The sequence below is a fragment of the Esox lucius genome, chromosome 4 (assembly GCF_011004845.1).
Source record: "Esox lucius isolate fEsoLuc1 chromosome 4, fEsoLuc1.pri, whole genome shotgun sequence".
In the NCBI taxonomy this organism is placed as follows: Eukaryota; Metazoa; Chordata; class Actinopteri; order Esociformes; family Esocidae; genus Esox; species Esox lucius.
In genome coordinates this window covers 28298765-28319160 of record NC_047572.1, presented here as the reverse complement: position 1 = coordinate 28319160, position 20396 = coordinate 28298765, and the positions used below count along the sequence as shown (strand labels likewise).

The following is a 20396-nucleotide window of genomic DNA, read 5'->3' as shown; positions in this document are numbered from 1 at the left end:
AATGTGATTGATTGCTTATGAATTAACATGTTGGGTAGCAGTGGCCAGATAATTTAAACACCTATCACAATAACTGAAAATGCACGTGCGATATTTATTGATCAAGTGTTCTAACTCAATGTTTACATTAAACAAAGACTTGCTGGAATTAGACCAAGAAATAACCCATGCAATAGACCGGGTCTCTGCAGAGTCCATTATTTCCTACTTCGGACGCAGGGGGATCAGCTTCCTCCATGGAACTAAATGGACCGCGCCCAGGCCTCCATTTATAGAAAGATACTTCATACTTCTGTCACTTTAGAATCTTTCATTTGTAGACTAAAATGTATGTAGGAGCCGAACAAACAAGGTTGGTCTGACCTAAACTTGGTAATTTTGATGACTTTGATAATAACTTTGCCACACATAGCTATTGATGGATTCAAGACAACATATTTTCTTGCATTCTTACTTTTTTTATGTAGAAGTAGCCTTTAATTAGAATTGCCTGTCATTTTGAGCTGTAGCATGAAATATTTAGCTGGTCAAATTTGTAAATCCTCAATTAGACCGATCAATTACGATATTCCACTGCAGAGCGCTGCTATATTGTGTATTGGGCACATAGCCTAACTCTTGTGGCTTTTCCTAGGTAGTTAGTTATATTGATAAAACGGTTTAAAACTGTCATTGTATGATCATTCTCCATGTATGATCACCTGTCACCATAACCAACTATACGGAATCCAAAATCTGGAGAGATTGTTATTTAGGGGTTCAACATGTTGCTGACAACTTCCCCAACAAGCCGGATAAAGCAGAAAAATTGCTTAACTCCCAAGACCAAACAAGGCCTAATTTGGGTATGGTGTCCATATTTTATCCACTACCAGCAACCTCATTGCACCAAGTCATTTTCTGAGCATATTCATTTACTTAGTTTGATTAGAAGTAATTAAAGTAGTTTGTTCTGGCAGATTTACTCAGTAGTTTATTCTGGCAGATTTACTCAGCAAAGCCTCCTTGATTTTTGTGCCTGGTCAAATGCACCTCAAATCAGTTTTTGTTAGCATGTGATCTGTTACAGTATAAGATTAACTGTATAACCGATCTTAAGTCATCTACAGCAGAACAGATATCTAGATCTGTCAGATTGTCATTCTGCTGCCTTAAATAATAGCTGGCAAACTTTTAAGAGGTCTTTAAGGTGTTCTATCTAGTTCACAGAATTCAACAAGTACAAGTGGATGTGATGAGCTTTAAGAGGAACAATAAAAGAAAACAGCATTGTCAAAGACGCATTGCATTTTGGCATTATTGATACAAAGTAACAGTCAGAAATAAGACTCGGGCTCCCAGTCAGTTTCCGTTTAGGCCTTTTTTAATTCATCAAAACAAATGGCATCCCTATTCATAGATGACTGCATTTACAATACGATTAGTCAGAGTAGTAGTCTTTGATCCGTATTCACACAATGTGATGGCTGTTTGTGATCGCATTATATCTTAACCACAGTGTGACAATAACTCTCAACCATGATAACCAAGTCTCTATAGTTCCTTAAATCTCTTTAGTGTACATGATTTAGTTCGATTAATCCTAGTTGTTAGGTGACAACAGAGACTTTTCGCACACAGCAAAGCTAATCCGAGAGATTGGGAAGGTACAGTCCACTGTGACATCTGTGAGTATTACCTAGGCGGCTTCAGGCAGAACCATTTTGTTTCCCCATCCAGAAAAAGTAAAAAATAGAAATATTCTTAGCATTTTATTTCCTTGAAACGCCCACCAGGTGCCTGCCTCTTACCGCGTGTTTTGTCTAGGTTCAAAACCAAAAAGTGTGAAAGAATAGTACAAAGAAACACAGGAAGTCATAGTAGGTTACAATAATAAAATAAAGAAAACGATTCTAGAGAAAAACCTACATTTCCTCAAGGCAAAAGCTGTACATGCTCTCTCAATTTCAGATTACAGGAAAAACACATTGCCCAGCTCCAATCTCGTAGTCAAATCTCTTTATTTTTTAAGTAACATCATAGTAAGTTTTCCCCTCATCCTCCAAAATGTACTGATGTAGATTAATGACCAATCAACCAACTGCACTTGTATGGACGCTTGTTACCCAATCACATGCAATGTAGTTTGTCAGGAAACACTCCAATCCGCATTCGCCTTTGCTCGCTCAGACACCCTACACAGACGCTGGAGAGAATTGTGGTGCGCCAAACATGACTCACAGACCGACGCCACTAAAGGAATTTGAGAACACAAAACTTGACTGGAATTTCATGCGAACAGACAGGAACAGCAGATTGACCTGGTTAATGAATGAGTTTCACACATGAGTCTTAAGTTACCTTGAGAAGTGCCAACTCTTTTAAAAATGAGGCAAACCACATCCACTGCTTTTTAGGATCTTTTAAAAACAGTGTGGGCCAATACGCCAACATGAGTAACAGAAACCAGTACCAAAAGATTGTAGGCTAAACGCCAATTTATTCTCATCAGTGCCACATCATGTTCTATGAGGTACTGTTAATGGACAAAAATATATAAAATGCTGTGGGAAAATGAGGGACGCTTGTCTGACACCTCAAAGGTACTCTTCACAACCCTTGTATGAGACAGACTCATGTGAAACATGCTGCTGTTGCATGACTGACGGAAATGCCATGACAGGATGTGTCTACTCATCTTCCAGTAGCTAGGCAGAAAACCTATTCATCCCACCAATCCGGTTAAGCACTGCACGAGGCAGCTTTTCATTCCATCGAAAAAAATCTAAGGTGGAATACCATTTCCTTTTGTCTCCTCCCTCACACTTATGTTACTGTACACTCACCAGGGCTGTAGTCAATTTTATTTCAATTCCAGTCAATTAGTACAAAAGTACAGTGACATTTTCATTTCGTCTCCCTTCATGGCAGAAGATTTTAAATTGCCCGGAGTTGAAATGGAATTCACCTCAACCCCTACACACTACGCATCTACATTCTATATGAAGACCAGACAGAGACGTTAATGGAATCAGAAGATTTAAGAAAATGAAAATGCCTTGAACATTGTATTAAAAAAAATAAAAAATAAAAGAAACGTCACAGTACATTTACAGAAGGAAAATTTCAGCAAACCTTTGCTCTCTAGGACTGTAAGGCAGCATATTCTAACCTATTGAAGCCCGCTTACTAAGCATTCTTTTTCCTGCTCTGCTTCAAACTTCGTCCACCCCAGGGTTCTGTGGTGGAACTGAGCAGGTGCACTCCCAGCCTCACCATAGTAGGAATAACTCACAGGGGTCTTCCCACACTCAAAAGATTTCAAAATACATGGCGGAGACCACATGGAATGAAACGTCAAGAAAACCTGTGCATCATGGGAAAGTAAGTCTCTTGAAACCCCCAATACACCACCGCAGCGTTTTCAGACAGCAAGACATCCAAATGCCATGTTTGTCGACCCTGAACAGAAATGTTCACAACGCCAATCAACCCCTCTCTCACATACAAAATGCATGGGAATGTTACACTGGACCAAGCAAGAAAACATTGAGGGGGAACTTAGCTAAAACCTACAAGCTGTAGTGTTGTCCAGGACCGTTGGTACTGACTAGACCTGTGGGAGGGACCGGGGGGCGGGGCTAACAGGAGCAAATGGTTTTTCAGGTGGGGATCAGGAGGGGAAGAGTAGACGGGGGTCCCTAGCGTCTGCTGTCACGGAATGGAATAGCGGTTCTTATTCTATTTTTATTCACTGTTCGAAAAACCCATTATCTACACTAACAACTCAGTCTTCATCGCCACCATAGTGGAATCATCGTCATCCACATTTGGGAGGCGGTCATGATAGTTTTTCTGTTGAGCCTGACGAGAGAGATGACATTCTGGTTGGGTTCGCTTCATCGCCCCGGGAAGGGGAGGAGAGGGAGGGCACAGGGGTTGACGGGGGTGGGGGCAGGAAGGGGGGGTGGGGGGCAGGGCTGTTGGTTTTAAATCAAAGATCCAGGGTTGTGACAGCCACATCAGTCCTTCCTCACTTTCCTGTTTCTGGGGGACCTTCTGAGGACGTCGTCGTCTTGTTGTTTCTAGAGAAAACGGAAGAGAATTACACGAGCCATAACGGTCTCCACTCTGAATGATAAAATACACCAAATGTTTCTAGGAGCCCTTTTTAAACCCGCAGAAACAAATTGCGGTCAGTGTTTTTCTTCCACATAATCAGTAGGCTCTGATTGCTAGACAAGACCAACCATAACAAGCTCTAGTCACAACCAAGGTTATAATCGTTAACTGAAATAAAAACAAAAACGAGGCATTACAAAAAAAAAAAATACGATAACTAACTAAAACTGTAATGTGTGGTTGACAAAACTAACTAAAATTATAGAGTAAATGTTCTTAGTTTTCGTCTTTGTCAATGTCTTTCCTTTTTTAACGCAATTTAAAACACGCAGCGTATTCGCTCAGCTGTGTTTGCGTTCCCTGCTCTCTCTCCGTCACACACACAAGCAAGTTCGCGAAAGGTTGGTATCTCGTGAACACCTTTACACAATCACACATTAAAAAGTGGTATAAAAATATTTTAAATTCTGAATATAATTTTGTCAGTGTGTTAATGTCTACCAGAGAAGCGATTGCGCCTTCTTTAGAAAGTTAACTAGTCGCAAGTTTGAGGTAAAATGCACTTGGGTTGTCGATGTCAAAACACTAAAAGCTGTGATTCAAATATTAAATAATGTTATGTCATTTTTACTTTTACACTGAATGTTTGCTGCTTCAATCCAGATGAGTAGGCAGAAGGCTATTGTATACATTTAGAATAGGGTGTGAAAATTGTACAGCTGTGGTATTTGCGGTTGGCTAATTAGTTTTTTTTCTTGGCACACGTCACTTCCACATTTTGCAGAGTGTAGACTGTTTACATATTTGTGCCCATATGTACATTTTATGTACTGGTTTTATTGTTGTTTAAATAGTTTCTAAAATTGTATGATGTTTTTGTTGAGTTATTATTACACAATACTTTTTCTGACCTTTTTTAGTCTTGCCTCTGACAAATAGCCCATATTACAAAAAAAGACTAAAACTAACACTAAAACTATTAAAAACTAAACTAAAACTAAGCATTTTCAAAAAATTAAAACTAAACTAGCAAACCCACTTTAAACCTAATTAAAACTAAACTGAATTTGAAAACAAAAAGTCAAAACGAAATAAAAAAACTAATAAAAAACGCAAAACTATAATATCCTTGGTCACAACTTACTGTCCCCGTACCTCTTTTGTGGCATTTTCATCCTCTTCCTCCCCATCCCGCTGCTGCTCCTCCTCCTCCTCCTCCTCCTCCTCCTCTTCTTCATCTCCTTTTTCTGCAGGGCTGTCCTCTAAATCGCCCTTCTCAGCTGCCACTGAGACCAGCAAAACAGAGTTAGTCTTCACCAATACAGACCAACGTGTTGATCTTGTACAGTGAAACCCCAGTCAGTCAACCAGGCACACACACACACACACACACACACACTGCGCCCTAACCTGACTGGCTCTTTTCCTCCTTGACCTGGTCTTCCTCAGCCTTCTCCTCTTCCTCCACATCTGGCTGGGGCTCGTCGGTCTTCTTGTAGTCAGCTGCGGCCGGAGCCTTCTTCTGCAGATGGGTGGGTAGGATTTACTCGTGAGACACTCGTCACACACACTAGCGCCACCGTGCTTCCACCCCAGACACCCCACAATAAACCGACACGCTAGTTGCATGTGGCCCCAGATGGGGAGCTCTAATGCAAATGCCCCGGGGAGCGACTGGCGGCCTCACTCACCTTCCCGGAGCAGCAGAAGAGGACGAGCAGGACAGCAGGCAGGGCCACGGTCAGCACGTACACCGCCCACAACCAGGGGCGCTCATCGGCCGCGCTCATCATCTGTTTCACCAGCCCGGGCTGGAAGAGAGAGTGTAACCGTTAGTCACGCAGCCATTCAGACTTGGGGGGTGGGGGCACCTTGTTGGTTTCATGTGTTTCGGTCTTAAACGTGTCCCCTGTCATGACAAAGGCGGGGGGGGGGGGGGGGTCGTTCCACATACTTTCAGGAGATGAGAGCTATTTGTGAGAGACTGTTTCCTGTTTTCACAGAGCTCTCATGCATCCACAAACTACTCTGTACCCCAACTGACTTTTGCACAGTCAGTCATTCTTTCTTAATAAAACCCAAAGTCACGCTCACTATGGGGAGCCATTTCCAAACAGTGCCAGTGCATAAAAGGCTGTGGGTCCCAGCTCCACACATTCCACAGCGGCAGGTCGCAGATGAGCATTTCCACACGAACAGTGACAGCCAACAAAATGGGTGCAACGGTAAGAAAACAGCAATGAAGAGTTAAATCATGTCAAAGAAGGAAAGTGTTGGCCGAAGACCACAGAGAGAAATGGACAGAAACAAAACAGACACTGCGAGACAGCCAATAAATTGCAAGCGGATGGTTTAGTCGTGCGTGGGAGGGGGCACCAACTCCCTGGCCCAGAGGCACGCACCAAGCCCCCGGACTCACCACCGCTACACTGGCCCAGAGGCACGCACCAAGCCCCCGGACAGACACTGCGCATGAACTGCAATATAGCTACACCACCGTCTGGCGGGCAAGCTCAGCATTAGATGTGTGTCATCAGTTCCCGCTGTGGCACAGTATATTTCACCGGAAGCATTTCAATTTACTGAGCATTTGATGCATTTACTGGTCATCCAAGAGATGGCTGCGTAACCCATTAGGATAAATAATTCAGACCACGGTAATTCATCTTAACAGACTGTCATATTCAGCCTGTGAAGGTGTAATAAATTAGAACTACTGTGCCATTAAAAACATGTTCCCCTATTACATTCATCAATATCTTTGTCTTGCCTGGTTCTTAAAATAAAACATGCTTATTCATGCCCATATATGTTACATTCTTAGTAGGCCTTGCAAAGATTCCTGATATACTTATAGGATTCACAGATGTTCTTCTCTCACTAGATATGTGGATAAACAAACGCCATCCACCAGCAATCATGTTCCCATAACATTTTCTAACTTCGTACACCTCTGATCAACAGTACAACACACTGAGTGGCTCGCATACATAAACATTATTTTAATCTCTGTCCACTACAGACTACAGTTGGGATCCTTCATGTGCATAGTTACACCAGTGCCCCCAAATAAAAAAATTCTAGGTCACAAGATCTTTTTTTGTGATGCGCACAAGCAGAATGGATGCACATGGAGGCCTGCTTTAGGCTAGACAACTCCTCAAGGTAGGCTTCATGCTAGACCAGCTCAAGATGCTAAAGTTAATCAGTATTCTCCACACAGTAAACTGCGCCCGTGACCTCGCCTCCATTGTGGCAGCTCACAGCAGGAGAACGTGTCCTCTGGAGCAGATTCCGACAAGCCGTTCCGCTTCTTGACACTACATGCCAACGACCACAATTGAGCTTGTAGGTGCCCGACCTACCACAAGGTGTCGCCAGAGAACGACGAGACAAGGCAACACTTGAGTGTCAGCTGTCAGCACCAAAACCATCAAGAGGGGACGAGAGAACGGACCAGTAATTGTTAAGGGATGTCTATGTCAGCACAGAAGTACTGATCTGGGATCATATTTGCCTTTTGGATTGTAATTAGTATCATTACATGGACCTGATCCAAGGTCTGTGGTGGGAGGACATGCTGTTCACCTGTAGGTTTAGTCTGACTCCACTTTAGGATTCAGCCAAGAGACCAAAGCCTTGCATCATGTAAAAACAGCAATGCTATATTCGTGGAGGTCCCTTGGAGAGTTTCTGTCTCTGGATGCAAAGAAAGGTCTCTTAGCTCAGCTGGCTGCAAAACAAACAGTCCTGTAGGAAAAGACCTGGCTGTTCTCTACTTAGGTTTGTATTCTATATCTGTCATTTGCTCTTATCCAGAACGATGTACATGAGCAGGGTCAAGGGCCTTTTTTATCTGCCGTGCTCAGGGACTAAATGACAGCCTTTCTACTCAATCAGTTCAGATTTAAAATGAGTGAATTAGTAAATCAAATAAAAACATTCCACCCCAAATGCCAACTGTCTGAAGTTTATCGGCTATATACTCTAGCCCATTTGTCTTAATCATTAACACTATTAGTTAGGCTCACTTCCCTATTGCACGAGTCATCTCAAATCCAGAGGTTGTAAAGCAACATAAAAGTTAAAATAAAAATGATATACCTGCAGTTCCGACCAAAGAATCTATGTACTTATTAACAGAAGAATTGTTTTTTTTATGCTTTAGACAGTCTTAATGTTATGTCAGAGAAGGACTTCAACGACAGAACATGACTCATTTGTCATGGTAGAAAACTGGTAATAAAACAAGGAAGTGAAGTTGAATCACCAATTTCCCCAACACAGAGCAGGTCTGACACCATGCCCACCCTTCATTCTTTGCTTGCACAACAACCGTTGTTGCATCAATCCAAATAAGGAATCCTTCACAAAAGAATGAGTGTGCCTCACACTTTGAACGCAACGTCCAAACGTAGCTGTGTGTGTGTGTGTGTGTGTGTGTGTGTGCGAGAGAGGGAGTACATGTGGGAGAGTGAGTGTGCAACAGAGATTACACTGACCTCAGCAGCGCCTTCCGCAGCCTTCTTCAGGCCCCACCCGTCATTGGCCCAGCGCTCAGCCGTGTGCCTCTCGTTGGTGATAAAGAAGTTATCGAAGAAGATGTCGCTGGACATGGACCAGAGCTCCAGGCCCACAGCGTTGAAGGGGGTCATCCTGAATGGATGGAGGTCCTCGAAGAAGGCTGGGTTGGGGATCTTCCTGGGCTTCCACATGCCCTGTGGGACGAGTGAGAAAGCAGTGTAAGACTGAGGCACACAGAGGAAATACCCAACGGCGACCGTTGCAGAAGGTGTGGCAGAGTGACTAACAGTTAAACAGTTGTGTATATTGAGTTGACTGGGGACACCAGGTCGTGCGGTGAGAATGGTTACCTGGTAGTTGGGATTGTCGATCATCGGGGCCTTCCACTTCCCCTTGTAGTTGGGGTTGTCAATCATGGGCCGTTGCCAGGTGCCACAGCCGGGGGCGGTCTCACAGAGGGGGTTTGGCACCTGGGGTGCTTCCCACTCTCCGTCCATATCCTCATCCCTAGCGAGCAAGAGGGAGTCATTAAAAACCCACAAGGGATGAGCGGACGACAGGGCGAGGATATCAAACCCTGGGCACCTCATCCTAGTCAGGCTGGTAATAGTAGGAAAAGCACGGCAGGACAGTCTATTGGGTGTCAGTGGCGGTAGGGCATGGGCATCTTCCCTCGTGTAATTCCTTGACAGACCTTTATCCATTTAGAATCTGGCAGGAATGTTTATAGGATTCCCCACTCACCATGTTGGCTGAATGGGTAAGGAGCATCTAAAATCTTCACTATCCTGGCCACATGCCCTCTCCTAAAATAATTTAATTCTGGGACAAATGACAGCGAGAGGGGAACTCTTCCGAGTCCTAAAAACCCGACCTGGCTGTCCTGAAGCAAAGCCCGCCGTGTGACATTAGCTCTTGCCACCAGAAAACCTGTGCTCTCAACAGGGAAGAGGAGTGGCCTCAAACAGTAGCAATTAGATTCTGATACACAGAAGGGCTGGCCTAGATGAGGTCACACCATGAGGATAGAATCCTGAAGGGGGGGGGGTAGGGGTGAGATAGAGGACAGTAGTGAGTGCCAGAGGAAGGGGGAGGGAGGGGAGGTTTGGCAGTTACCAGTCCTCTGGCTTGACCGCGTCCGGGTCGCTGGTGTATTCGGGCTCATCGTCCAGCCAGCCATCGGGCTTCACGGCATCCTCATCCGGGATCTGCTGTGGTGCGTCCTCATCCCTGCGGACCGACAGGGGAGAGCGTCAAGAGGACGCGCCACACAAACACGGCTTTGAAAACGGCCCCTTCGTCACTCTCCAACCGCGCACGAGCCCACCCGAAGAAAAAAAATAAAAATAAAAAAGAGCAGCCGTACCAGTCGTCGGGTTTCACCGCGTCAGGGTCCTGGATCTTGGGCCGTTCGTCCCAGTCCTCTGGCTTGTGGTCGTCGGGGTCCTCGATCTCAGCAGGGGGGTTGACGGGCGGGGTCATGTCCGTCAGGAGGTTGCCACTGTTCACCACCGTCTGATCCACCAGGACCTCAAAGCTGTTGTCTGGGTTCACCACTAGGAGGAGCGAGTGGGACAGAAAGACATGAACGGAGAGAGAGAGAGAGAGGGAGGGAGAGAGAGAGACAGCGTTAAGAGCAGCTGAACTGGAAACATCAGGAATGCCAATGCGAAGCAAAGACAATTCCCTAATCTAACTGACATACGGTCATGTGCTAGACTGTATATTTCTCTGACCATTACAGGACAATGCGGGTCAACAGGCACCAGTTACCTAAGGATAGTAAGCATACGCTGTAGAACTGGGTTATTCAGATTACACACCACGGGGGCCGGAGCCTGCTGGTTTTCTGTTCTACCTCATCATTAACGTCTAATAAGTCCCCGATTAGAGGGTTGAATGAAGATAATGGAGTGGAACTGGCTTTGTGGTCCAGACTGAAGAGCACTGCTATAGAACTGTCATACCCAGAGTGTACAGGTGTGTCTTCTTGTCGGTGTAGTAGGTACGCAGGTCGGCGTCAGGCTTCTTGGCGTGCTTCTCCTCGTACTCGCCCGTCTTGGGGTTCTTGTGGCGGAAGATGAAGTGCAGCTTGTAGTCCTCTCCACACTTGTCCGGTCCAAACATGATGGTGTAGGGGGTCTTGTCGACAAACTCATCCTGAAGGGCAGAACAACTACATTAACCAGAATCCAATGCAGGTGCACTCGGCAAAATGAATATCTTGGACTTTCAGGAAGTGCGTAGCTGCTGCCGGTGTGGTCTCACCAGGTTCAGGTCAGCTGTCTGGGAGAGGAGTTTGACATAGGCGCCGCCGCAGTCAATCCCCTGCTGGAAATTGACCTCATACTGGACGATGAGTGGCTTGGTGTCGAAGATGAAAGGTCTGAGGAGCTGGGCGGAGATGGCGTGGTGCTTGGCGCGGGACTTCAGCACCAGGCCCTTGTCTCCGGGCAGCTTGCTGTCCTTCATGTCCTCCACCGCCCATTTACCTTTAAGAAGGAGGTCGGACACACAAACACAGTTTCTCATCTGATAACTGGCTGCTTCGGCACAAACCCAGGCACTCCTGAAATCAACATGTTTTCGCCATATGGCAGTGGACAATGAATGGCACGCGAACGAATGCCAGAGGTTCCAGTGAGCATGTCCTGGTGCTTACCGTCATACTTGGCGATGTCCTCGTCAATGTCTTGCTTCTTGGCCTTTGACTGGACCCAGCTGAAACACAGGAGAGGGATGACCCAAGAGTCAAGTGGGGGGGTGCTGTTTGTACAAAACCCAAAACAACAGCTGGTCCCGTGGAAAGCCATGTCATAGCAGAGTGTGGCACATGAACAGAAGACCCCGTTTTATAATGTCGCTTACCTGTCTAGGGTCCCTCTGTCAAAGGACTCGGCGAAGAAGTGCTCCCCCACAGGCTCCGGGGCTTTGTAGGTGACCTAGGGGTCAGCAAAGGTCAGACTAGCATCAGTGGATCACAACAGATAACCATCACTGTGTCCACTGTCCTACGTAAGGTCAGCCAGAAACCCAACCGCCCACTACTTCTCAGAAAATACACCACCGATTTCCCCCTCCTCTTTCTTTCAAACGCCTTTTCCCCTCCCAGAGGAGGTAGACTAGTGGGCCGGTCACCATCTGCAGAAACATCTAGAATGAATCTTTCAGAGCCACTGCGTTAAGTAGAGAAGATGGGAAAGCCGTTAAGTAGGGCTGCCAAGGCTTACACTCTACCATGTGTGGAGCACCGCGGTCATTCCTAGAAGGACCTGAAGCCTCCAAACACACTGGACCTACGCCGATGTGGCGTTGCAGACCAGTCAGGGCAACAAAGCCACTGACAGTTTCTCTGGAGAGGAACAGCGAGCAGCCATGTCTACTGAGTATTTTCTGATGACCACAATGTTGACAGCGAGGAACAAATTCAAACCCACCACACGGTAGGTACAGTCCATCGAGATTGTACACATGCCTTTGTTGACGAGACAGGTGTCATTGCCGAGCCCTAACAAGTTTTGATGGAACTACCTTTTTCTGTCAGGCTATGGAACGCTTCGCTTAGGTAGAATAGCTACTGTAGTTGCAGTCAAAGCTAGATCTGGAAGAGCTTTTTGCAGACCACATATTTCAGAAATGCAATAGAAAAGCCCACTAACACAACCGGCCTCTGCATTAATGTAGCTATTTTTGTATTAAGGCCGAGTGATCACTTTGGCGCCAGTTCAAGCTGTTCAGCAGAGTAACACACAATTAGCATGTTAGCTAAGAATAACTACTTTAACTGGATGGCTGACTTCAGTACCATACTGTTGGCTAGTTAGCCATTTAAATAACATCAGGGATGTATCGGTACAATAAAGGTCAAAATATGTAAATCAGCAAAACCCTAAAAGGGCAATTATCAGACAACCAATACATTTGTTCAATGATTTGCATTTTCTGTTATAATTTGATTTGGGACTGGGTGCACTGCCATAAAAATGGAATAATAAGTTAACATACTTTAGGGACTGGAGGTGGTCCCGGGGGTGTGTCCTCCTCCTCTGGCTCCCCGTCAAGTCCCTCCCCCAGGCTCATCTCCTCCATATCGTCTTCCACGTCCGCGTCCATGTCACCGGCCATCTCCATGATAGGCTCCTCCTCCTCCTGGTGGGCGGCCACCCTGGTCAGGAGCAACGTGGAGCACAGGGCAACAGCCAGCAGCACAACACACCTCGCCTTAAGCTCCATATTCTGCGGGTGAGACAGGAGAGAGATCATTAACTGGAAAAGGTACATTTCTTGACGAGTTGTTGTTTTTGTATAAGAATGAGTTGTCCAAAAGTGTTAAGTGTGGCAAGTAACAGTATTGGTTCTGCTGTGGTGCGGAGGGTTTTACTTTAAACACGCCATGGGGCAGCAACTACAGTGATTGGTTGACTCAGTGGAGGGCAACTCTGAAATCACTCAATTTAAGTTACATTCATTTTAAAACTGTTCGGGTTAGAGTTAAGGTTAGGGCTTATGGTAAATAAGCACAAAGCATGGTCAAATGTCTGGTTACAGCATTTTCAAATGCAAGTTCCTCCTTCTCCATTCAGTCAACCACTGACGTTAGCTTCTGCTTTACGTGGGGATCTGGCGCTAAGTCGTGTCCGACTAACTGAAACTCCAACGTGCTCTTGATGCAAGCACACTAATTACACAAGCTAATTGACAGATTCCCTCTTGTTTTAGTCAGCGTTGGAATTAAATTTAGATTGTTATCGAAACCCCTCTGTTCCAGCTGGAGCATATGGCTTACAGACTCCTGGCTACTTTAGCCTGAGGGCTGGGAAGGCGCAGTGAAGCTACAGGACTAATGCTTAGTTACACCCATCCGTTCCCTTCACATCAAAATGTCTAGTGGTCTACGATTTCAAACAGTTGTTAGCAGAGAGGCAAATAGGCTACGCTTGTAGAATACGGAGGAGGATGTAATAAAGGCATTGGAAAATGTAAGTAGAAAAATAAAATAAAAGGTGTTTTATGACAAGATTAAGACTATAGAAAAGGAAGAACATATAACATTGGCAGTTGGAAAGCAAGCAAGAAAAACAGATGGTTGGAATCTCTGGGTAACGTAACATGAGGGAGACAGTGTAACGGAGATGTGTGGAAGGGCCTGGTGAAATGGCATCACATGGCCACAGATGACTAGTAGTCCTCCCCAGAATTTCAACAGGTCAACAAAACTTCACTGCCACACTCACTCATGGGTGACTAAACCCCAGCCCCCCCCCCCCCCCGCCCACCGAGCGTACACAGCATTCAACCGCTGCCAAGCATACGGGTTGACCTGCCGTTTCCTGGGCACCTCCTCCATGGCACCCATTGCCATAGTGACGAGGGAGGCACCTGAGGGATGTGCAGTCTCAGCCCCTTTCCCCCCTAATGGGATTAGACCCAATGAGATTAGCCCGGCGCAACACGAAACACACACACGGACAATATTTATCTAGCACATCATTCACAGCTAATTTATTTAACACTATACACTAGCTATTATTTAGGACAATACTGTGTGTATTCAGACATATGTTCCTCTAACACTATCCCAAATATACCCAAATAGGACTAAGTGGATTTAAAATCCATTTGATCTGAATAACACCAAAATTGTGAAATTAACCTGATGTCCTTTAGCCAATTCAGGTTTGGTGGAACTTTTGTTCTTCCTGCAATATCAGCTAGGTTTCTCTTCACTACTTGGGCCACTCCCAGACAGTTTTAGCTACACTGTTGCATGAGCAATCACGCTTTGCTAAGGAGTAATCAGTTTCCTTTCAACCATTTTAACTGAAAATAAACAAAAGTAAGGAACTTGTTACCAGCCCCCCAAAATAAAATAAAACAGCAAATATCCAGCCAAAAGCACAAGTGGATCCATTTCCAAGTGACCTTCAACCATTCAATCCTACACAATCACCCACAGACCAGTGATAGATTGGCAACGGTCTTCTCCAATCAGATAAAGCCAACAAGAATGCAACCAGTGCACTCAAATCCACCCTGCCCTTAGCCTGTTCCGATTCCCGAGGGTGAGTGCCAAAAGGCCATTCCCACCACAGACCACTGACATCCAGGCCATATTTGATGACTAATCTAATCTAAAATCAATTTGAAATGTACACAGCCTCAAATCGTCAATTAAGACATTATCCAAAAGATACCAACTGTGTAATTTTGTAATGAGATTACCAGCATTTAAACAGTAGTTTAATGAGCTTAACCTTGTGTGGGATAAGCGTCCGTACCCACACCGTCCAACACTCCCCATCGCAAAGCACAGCTGTGGTGACAAGTCTATACATCCCACAATGGCACTCACAGGGGTAGAGATCACTTCACCGCATTTATAATGGGTGGTTTTTACAGTATCCCAATGTCCGTTGCGTGTCAGTTTACTACAACGGTACAAAAACATGTACATTTTGGCAATTTTGCAGATGCTCTTATCCAGAAAATCTCACAGTAAGAGCGTTCATCTTAAAACCACCAGGTAGAACAATCACAGAACTCAAGAAAGTACATTCTACTGACTTAGTTATCGGCGCTGCAAGGACAACACAAATAATAAACATAGCGGGTGTTGGTTTGCAGAGGTAACAGAGGGGAGGCTGTGGGGTTCTCATGTAGTCTTTCCCTTCTTTAAGGCGGGTTTCAGATGCTTCCAGAACATGGGCAGAGTCTCTGCTATCCTAACAGGAAAGTTCCTGAATAGTTTTCTTTATTGCTTATTCTCCATTCATTTTTGGTGCCTGGTGAAAAGCAACCAAGACCACCAGATACGGGAAGATCTTAACTAATTTCGAACCTACTTTAATTTCAGAGTACATAGACGAATGAAAACCTGTAGACCCTTGGCCCTCTGTGGAACCGGTTTGACACCTGTGGCCTGAGATGGGATCACTCTACGACCCTGGTATTTCAACATCTTGTCCTGGGGGCCAAGATGTGCTCTGCTCCTGGGTCTCTCCAGGAGCAAATTCCCATTTCAGCAGACCAATGTTTTTTAAGGCCCGGGACCTAAAATGGGTCCCAGGAACAAAAGGGACGGGTCACTGTTTATGAGAATACATGGCCAATTCATCCTGCTTAATACACGGCTTCCTCAACCAGAAAATATTTGCCTGAATATACCTGCACTCCTGGAATAGAGCACATTTAATTTGATGCCCAACCTACCTCAAGGAGTCGCTAAAACGAGCAGAGGCAACTGTGCTCGACAATCCTCTCACCAACCCAGGACTTTGCCGAGAACATTTTTCCTCTGCGGAAATCCCAGGCATTTCACAGTTTCTCGTAGAACAGTCCAGGACAGGCCAAAGTGCCAGCGGTACCAACAGGACTGCCAGTGCTGTCCACAACGTGTGTCTGTCCGTACTCTGTGACCATCGGGTATTCCCAACCCCACGTCAGACTGCCAACAACAAGGGACGACCAGAATCAACCACGAAGATGAAGCAGGTCTACATTCGTTCCCCCCTTGGGGGCCGGGGGGGAGCCTTGGGGGCCCTGAGTTGGTGGGTGTGAGGACTTGGGGGATAAACGTGACAGGAGTGCCAAATTTAACTTGCTCACCATAGGCTGAAGATGTCATGGGAGCAAACAATACAAAGCACCAGACTGACACACACACACACACACACACACACACACACACACACACACACACACACACACACACACACACACACACACACACACACACACACACACACACACACACACACACACACACACACACACACACACACACACACACACGAGGGGAGAGAAAGGTTGTTCTGCCAAATGGACACCCTTCCCCCATACCCATCATGCCTCAGTGGTCACATGAATTCGTGTGAGGGGTGAGCCAATACGAGGAGGGGGAGGGGACAGATGACAAATCAATCAGTGCTCAATCAATACATCCAAGCGTCTTTCAAAAAGCAAGTCTTTAGAAATAATTACATTAATTTCAACTTGCCTTAGGGGAATGGAAGAAAAAAATAAAAAACTGTTCCATCTATCATCTATAAAGTCACATGGTTAACTGAATGACAACGCCATAGCATGGGCAGAAACAGACGCATGTTGCGCAATATGACGTAGTTCTGAGCATTTCTTATTTCACCAGCTAAATATGTTAAGAACATTCTTATTTACAGTAACAATATGGGGACAATTAGGGGGTTTTGCACAGGTTTTTTTCTCTACCTGGCTGGCCCAGGGATTAGAACCAGAGACCTTTCGTTTCCTGGCTCAGCGGTCTTGACCACTAGGCTACCCTAACGCTGCATTAACCACATTACTGCAATGTTTTCTGCACTAGTTTGCAATAAGCGCACCAAAAGGATGACAGCTTGTTCATCAGTTTAAAACAAGAACAGTCAAAATGCTTTCATTTCCATTTCTCAAAAAAAAAAAATATCTAGAAGTGTTAAAGAGGGGCAAAAGGGCCATTACAACACAAATGTACAGAATATCTTATGGCAATAAAATCACTATCAAACTGCATTACACAGAGAATCATAACAACAGACATTGTGAACAAATCTTATTGAGGTTCCTGGCACTTCCTAACCCTAATATGCAGTGCTCACTACTGATAGTATCCTGGCATTGATATGCAGTATGTAGCCTGAAAATGAATGGCCTACACTGTGCTATGAAGCTTAGACTAGTCAAACTATTACACTAAGTGGCCGTGGTCAGGGGGTTTAAGCAGATAGGATAAGGCCTCAGGTGTCCTGTCTGTCACAGGCAGAGAACAGAAGACTTAGTAACAGCCGTTAAGATATTTATCATCTATTTTACCATTCAAAGTTAATTACTATATTATGACAACATGAGTGGTTAAAAGGAGACATTATCTTGTCAATGCATACACTGTAAATCTAACAGCTTTCAGTGTCACCATAAATATTAACCACTCAAGCACTGAGAAGTTATTATTTAACCGAGGGTAAACTATCAATTTACAACTTGAAGAGTCAAATCAAAATACAGCCCCACTCATCCCCAACAAAAATAAAATGTGCTTTTGTCACCGGAGCTAGCTAAAACATGTTAACCCTTTAATAAGGACACCAACGTCTTTATTTAGATACGTGCAACATTCTGAAGGCACATTTCCAATGTCCTCTATCAGTTGCACTTTCCGTTTTCATCCATCCCAGTGTCTGTGAAACTGGTGAGGTTTCGAGGTCTTCACCACCAGTTATACCTGTTTCTTTGGGAGAACAGGGACATCAAGGTCTGACGAAACATGCCAATTTCCAAGTTTCATGAAACATTACGTACCTCCCAACTAAAATAAATTATTTCAAAATAACTTTGCGTAGGTACAACCTAGCTCCTCGTCTTGATACGCCTCTCAAACGAGTAAGCTTTGTCACGGAGTACATTCAACAGGGACAAAGCAATGAATTACAAATGACCAAACTAAAGGATAAAATCGTCAGAACGTATATTTTCTTGTACACGAGACATATATAGCCAGGGCAAATTAATCACGATAAACCATTGATTACTACAACAAGACCAGATTATTTCTGATCACATAGCTAACTAACTCAAATGTTATTACACAGACGTTGTGACCATATTTTTCAACGTCCTTGTTATTTTAAATTTCGTAGACCAACAGATACGTCCCACCTGCATCCTATGTAGCTTAGTCTGGCTAACGTTAATAACTGACTGGCTGGCTAGCTAGCTAACAGAAAAGTTAAACACTTCCAAAATGTCATAAACACATCAAAACGTAATCATGCTGCATGCAATTGACTGAAGTGTCATGCGACAAAACACAGAAAAAGTCAACGTTAATTTTTTGGCTTAATGCTAACTAAGTTAGCTATCTAAATTAGCATGGTCTGGCCTCTGTCAGCTAACCAGCCCATGCTAAGACCACGCATTGGTTCTCGAGCTTATTCAGTAAATACTATAGTTCAAAGGCACCGGTCAATGTTGAATGCTGCTTTTCATGCTGGGTACATTCACACTGAAACAGAAATGCAATTATCTATATTTGTTAAAAGTGACATTTGTTCGTCATTACTCACCTCCTCAATTCGATGTGACCACCTGGAACTACAGCGGGATCACGTGTGACTTTGGGGCATACACTCTGGGTCAATGGCCCCACCTTTTTCATTCGCCGATTGGCTGGTTAAGTAAAAACGTTGCCGTTTTTCTGGAATTGTAAGAATTGCATTGCTTGTGCTGCACGTCCATCTCAATAAATGGTATCCGCCCCCAATCTGAACCTCGTGGACAGCAATGATTTGCCCAGCCGAAAGAGGAAACGCATGCCGATTGGTTGTAGTGGGACGACTGAATATAAAAATGTGAGAATTCGCCCAGTGCAGGGAGTGGTCAGTGGTTTCCACAAATTTCGAAACGTAGAGAGCGTACGTATTAGCACGGAGATCACCAGAACTACCTTATGAAATAAGGCGAGGTATGTATTCCAATTGTCAATACCTAAAACAGTGACCAAGCAGACTGCTGACAAATAGCGTTAATATTGCCATGTCTAAAATGTCTGCAAAGTTTAATTTCTTCAACTGCCATTATACCCAAACTTAATTATACTACAAGAACAAGTTAACAAAGATCTCTGCGAAAAATATGTTGTTTTTCTTAATAACATTTGGTAAAGTTGGGCTTTAGACTCCATTCACGTCTATTGTTAACATCTATACATACTCTGAATATTACCTACATTCACCTAAAGGATTATTAGGAACACCTGTTCAATTTCTCATTAATGCAATTATCTAATCAACCAATCACATGGCAGTTGCTTCAATGCATATAGGGGTGTGGTCCTGGTCAAGACAATCTCCTGAACTCCAAACTGAATGTCAGAATGGGAAAGAAAGGTGATTTAAGCAATTTTGAGTGTGGCATGGTTGTTGGTGCCAGACGGGCCGGTCTGAGTATTTCACAATCTGCTCAGTTACTGGGATTTTCACGCACAGCCATTTCTAGGGTTTACCAAGAGTGGTGTGAAAAGGGAAAAACATCCAGTATGCGGCAGTCCTGTGGGCGAAAATGCCTTGTTGATGCTAGAGGTCAGAGGAGAATGGGCCGACTGATTCAAGCTGATAGAAGAGCAACTTTGACTGAAATAACCACTCGTTACAACCAAGGTATGCAGCAAAGCATTTGTGAAGCCACAACACTCACAACCTTGAGGCGGATGGGCTACAACAGCAGAAGACCCCACCGGGTACCACTCATCTCCACTACAAATAGAAAAAAGAGGCTACAATTTGCACAAGCTCACCAAAATTGGACAGTTGAAGATTGGAAGAATGTTGCCTGGTCTGATGAGTCTCGATTTCTGTTGAGGCATTCAGATGGTAGAGTCAGAATGTGGCGTAAACAGAATGAGAACATGGATCCATCATGCCTTGTTACCACTGTGCAGGCTGGTGGTGGTGTAATGGTGTGGGGGATGTTTTCTTGGCACACTTTAGGCCCCTTAGTGCCAATTGGGCATCGTTTAAATGCCACGGCCTACCTGAGCATTGTTTCTGACCATGTCCATCCCTTTATGACCACCATGTTCCCATCCTCTGATGGCTACTTCCAGCAGGATAATGCACCATGTCACAAAGCTCGAATCATTCCAAATTGGTTTCTTGAACATGACAATGAGTTCACTGTACTGAAATGGCCCCCATAGTCACCAGATCTCAACCCAATAGAGCATCTTTGGGATGTGGTCGAACGGGAGCTTCGTGCCCTGG

The 20396-nt window shown here is 44.7% G+C and overlaps 1 protein-coding gene across 2 annotated transcripts; it reads right to left on the bottom strand.

Moving 5' to 3' along the window:
• Positions 1-1341: 1341 nt before the first annotated feature.
• On the bottom strand, positions 1342-18809 carry canx (calnexin). 2 transcript variants are annotated; one of them, XM_029119306.2, is made up of 14 exons: positions 18702-18809; positions 12631-12861; positions 11494-11567; positions 11288-11346; positions 10894-11117; positions 10593-10785; positions 9992-10181; positions 9742-9855; positions 8976-9132; positions 8604-8819; positions 5793-5912; positions 5512-5623; positions 5246-5387; positions 1342-4064 (listed from the first exon to the last, which is right to left on the bottom strand). In XM_029119306.2, exons 2-14 carry the CDS (start codon positions 12856-12858, stop codon positions 4013-4015), a joined length of 1881 nt encoding a protein of 626 aa, XP_028975139.2. In that variant the 5' UTR covers positions 12859-12861; positions 18702-18809; the 3' UTR covers positions 1342-4012. The 2 variants fall into 2 exon arrangements, with proteins under 2 accessions (XP_028975139.2, XP_028975138.2); XM_029119305.2 differs by having other exon boundaries at positions 5257-5387.
• Between the last annotated feature and the right edge of the window lie 1587 nt (positions 18810-20396).

What these genes read in the sequence shown, in the direction of transcription:
- canx (XM_029119306.2), bottom strand. Translation starts at nt 12,858, where the DNA reads ATGGAGCTTAAGGCGAGGTGTGTTGTGCTGCTGGCTGTTGCCCTGTGC. An exon ending in CTGCGGAAGGCGCTGCTGAG is followed by an intron (nt 5,913 to 8,603) that starts GTCAGTGTAATC and finishes TCTCTCTTCCAG; the next exon opens with CCCGGGCTGGTGAAACAGAT. An exon ending in ACAAAAGAGGTACGGGGACA is followed by an intron (nt 4,065 to 5,245) that starts GTAAGTTGTGAC and finishes CGTTTTCTCTAG; the next exon opens with AAACAACAAGACGACGACGT.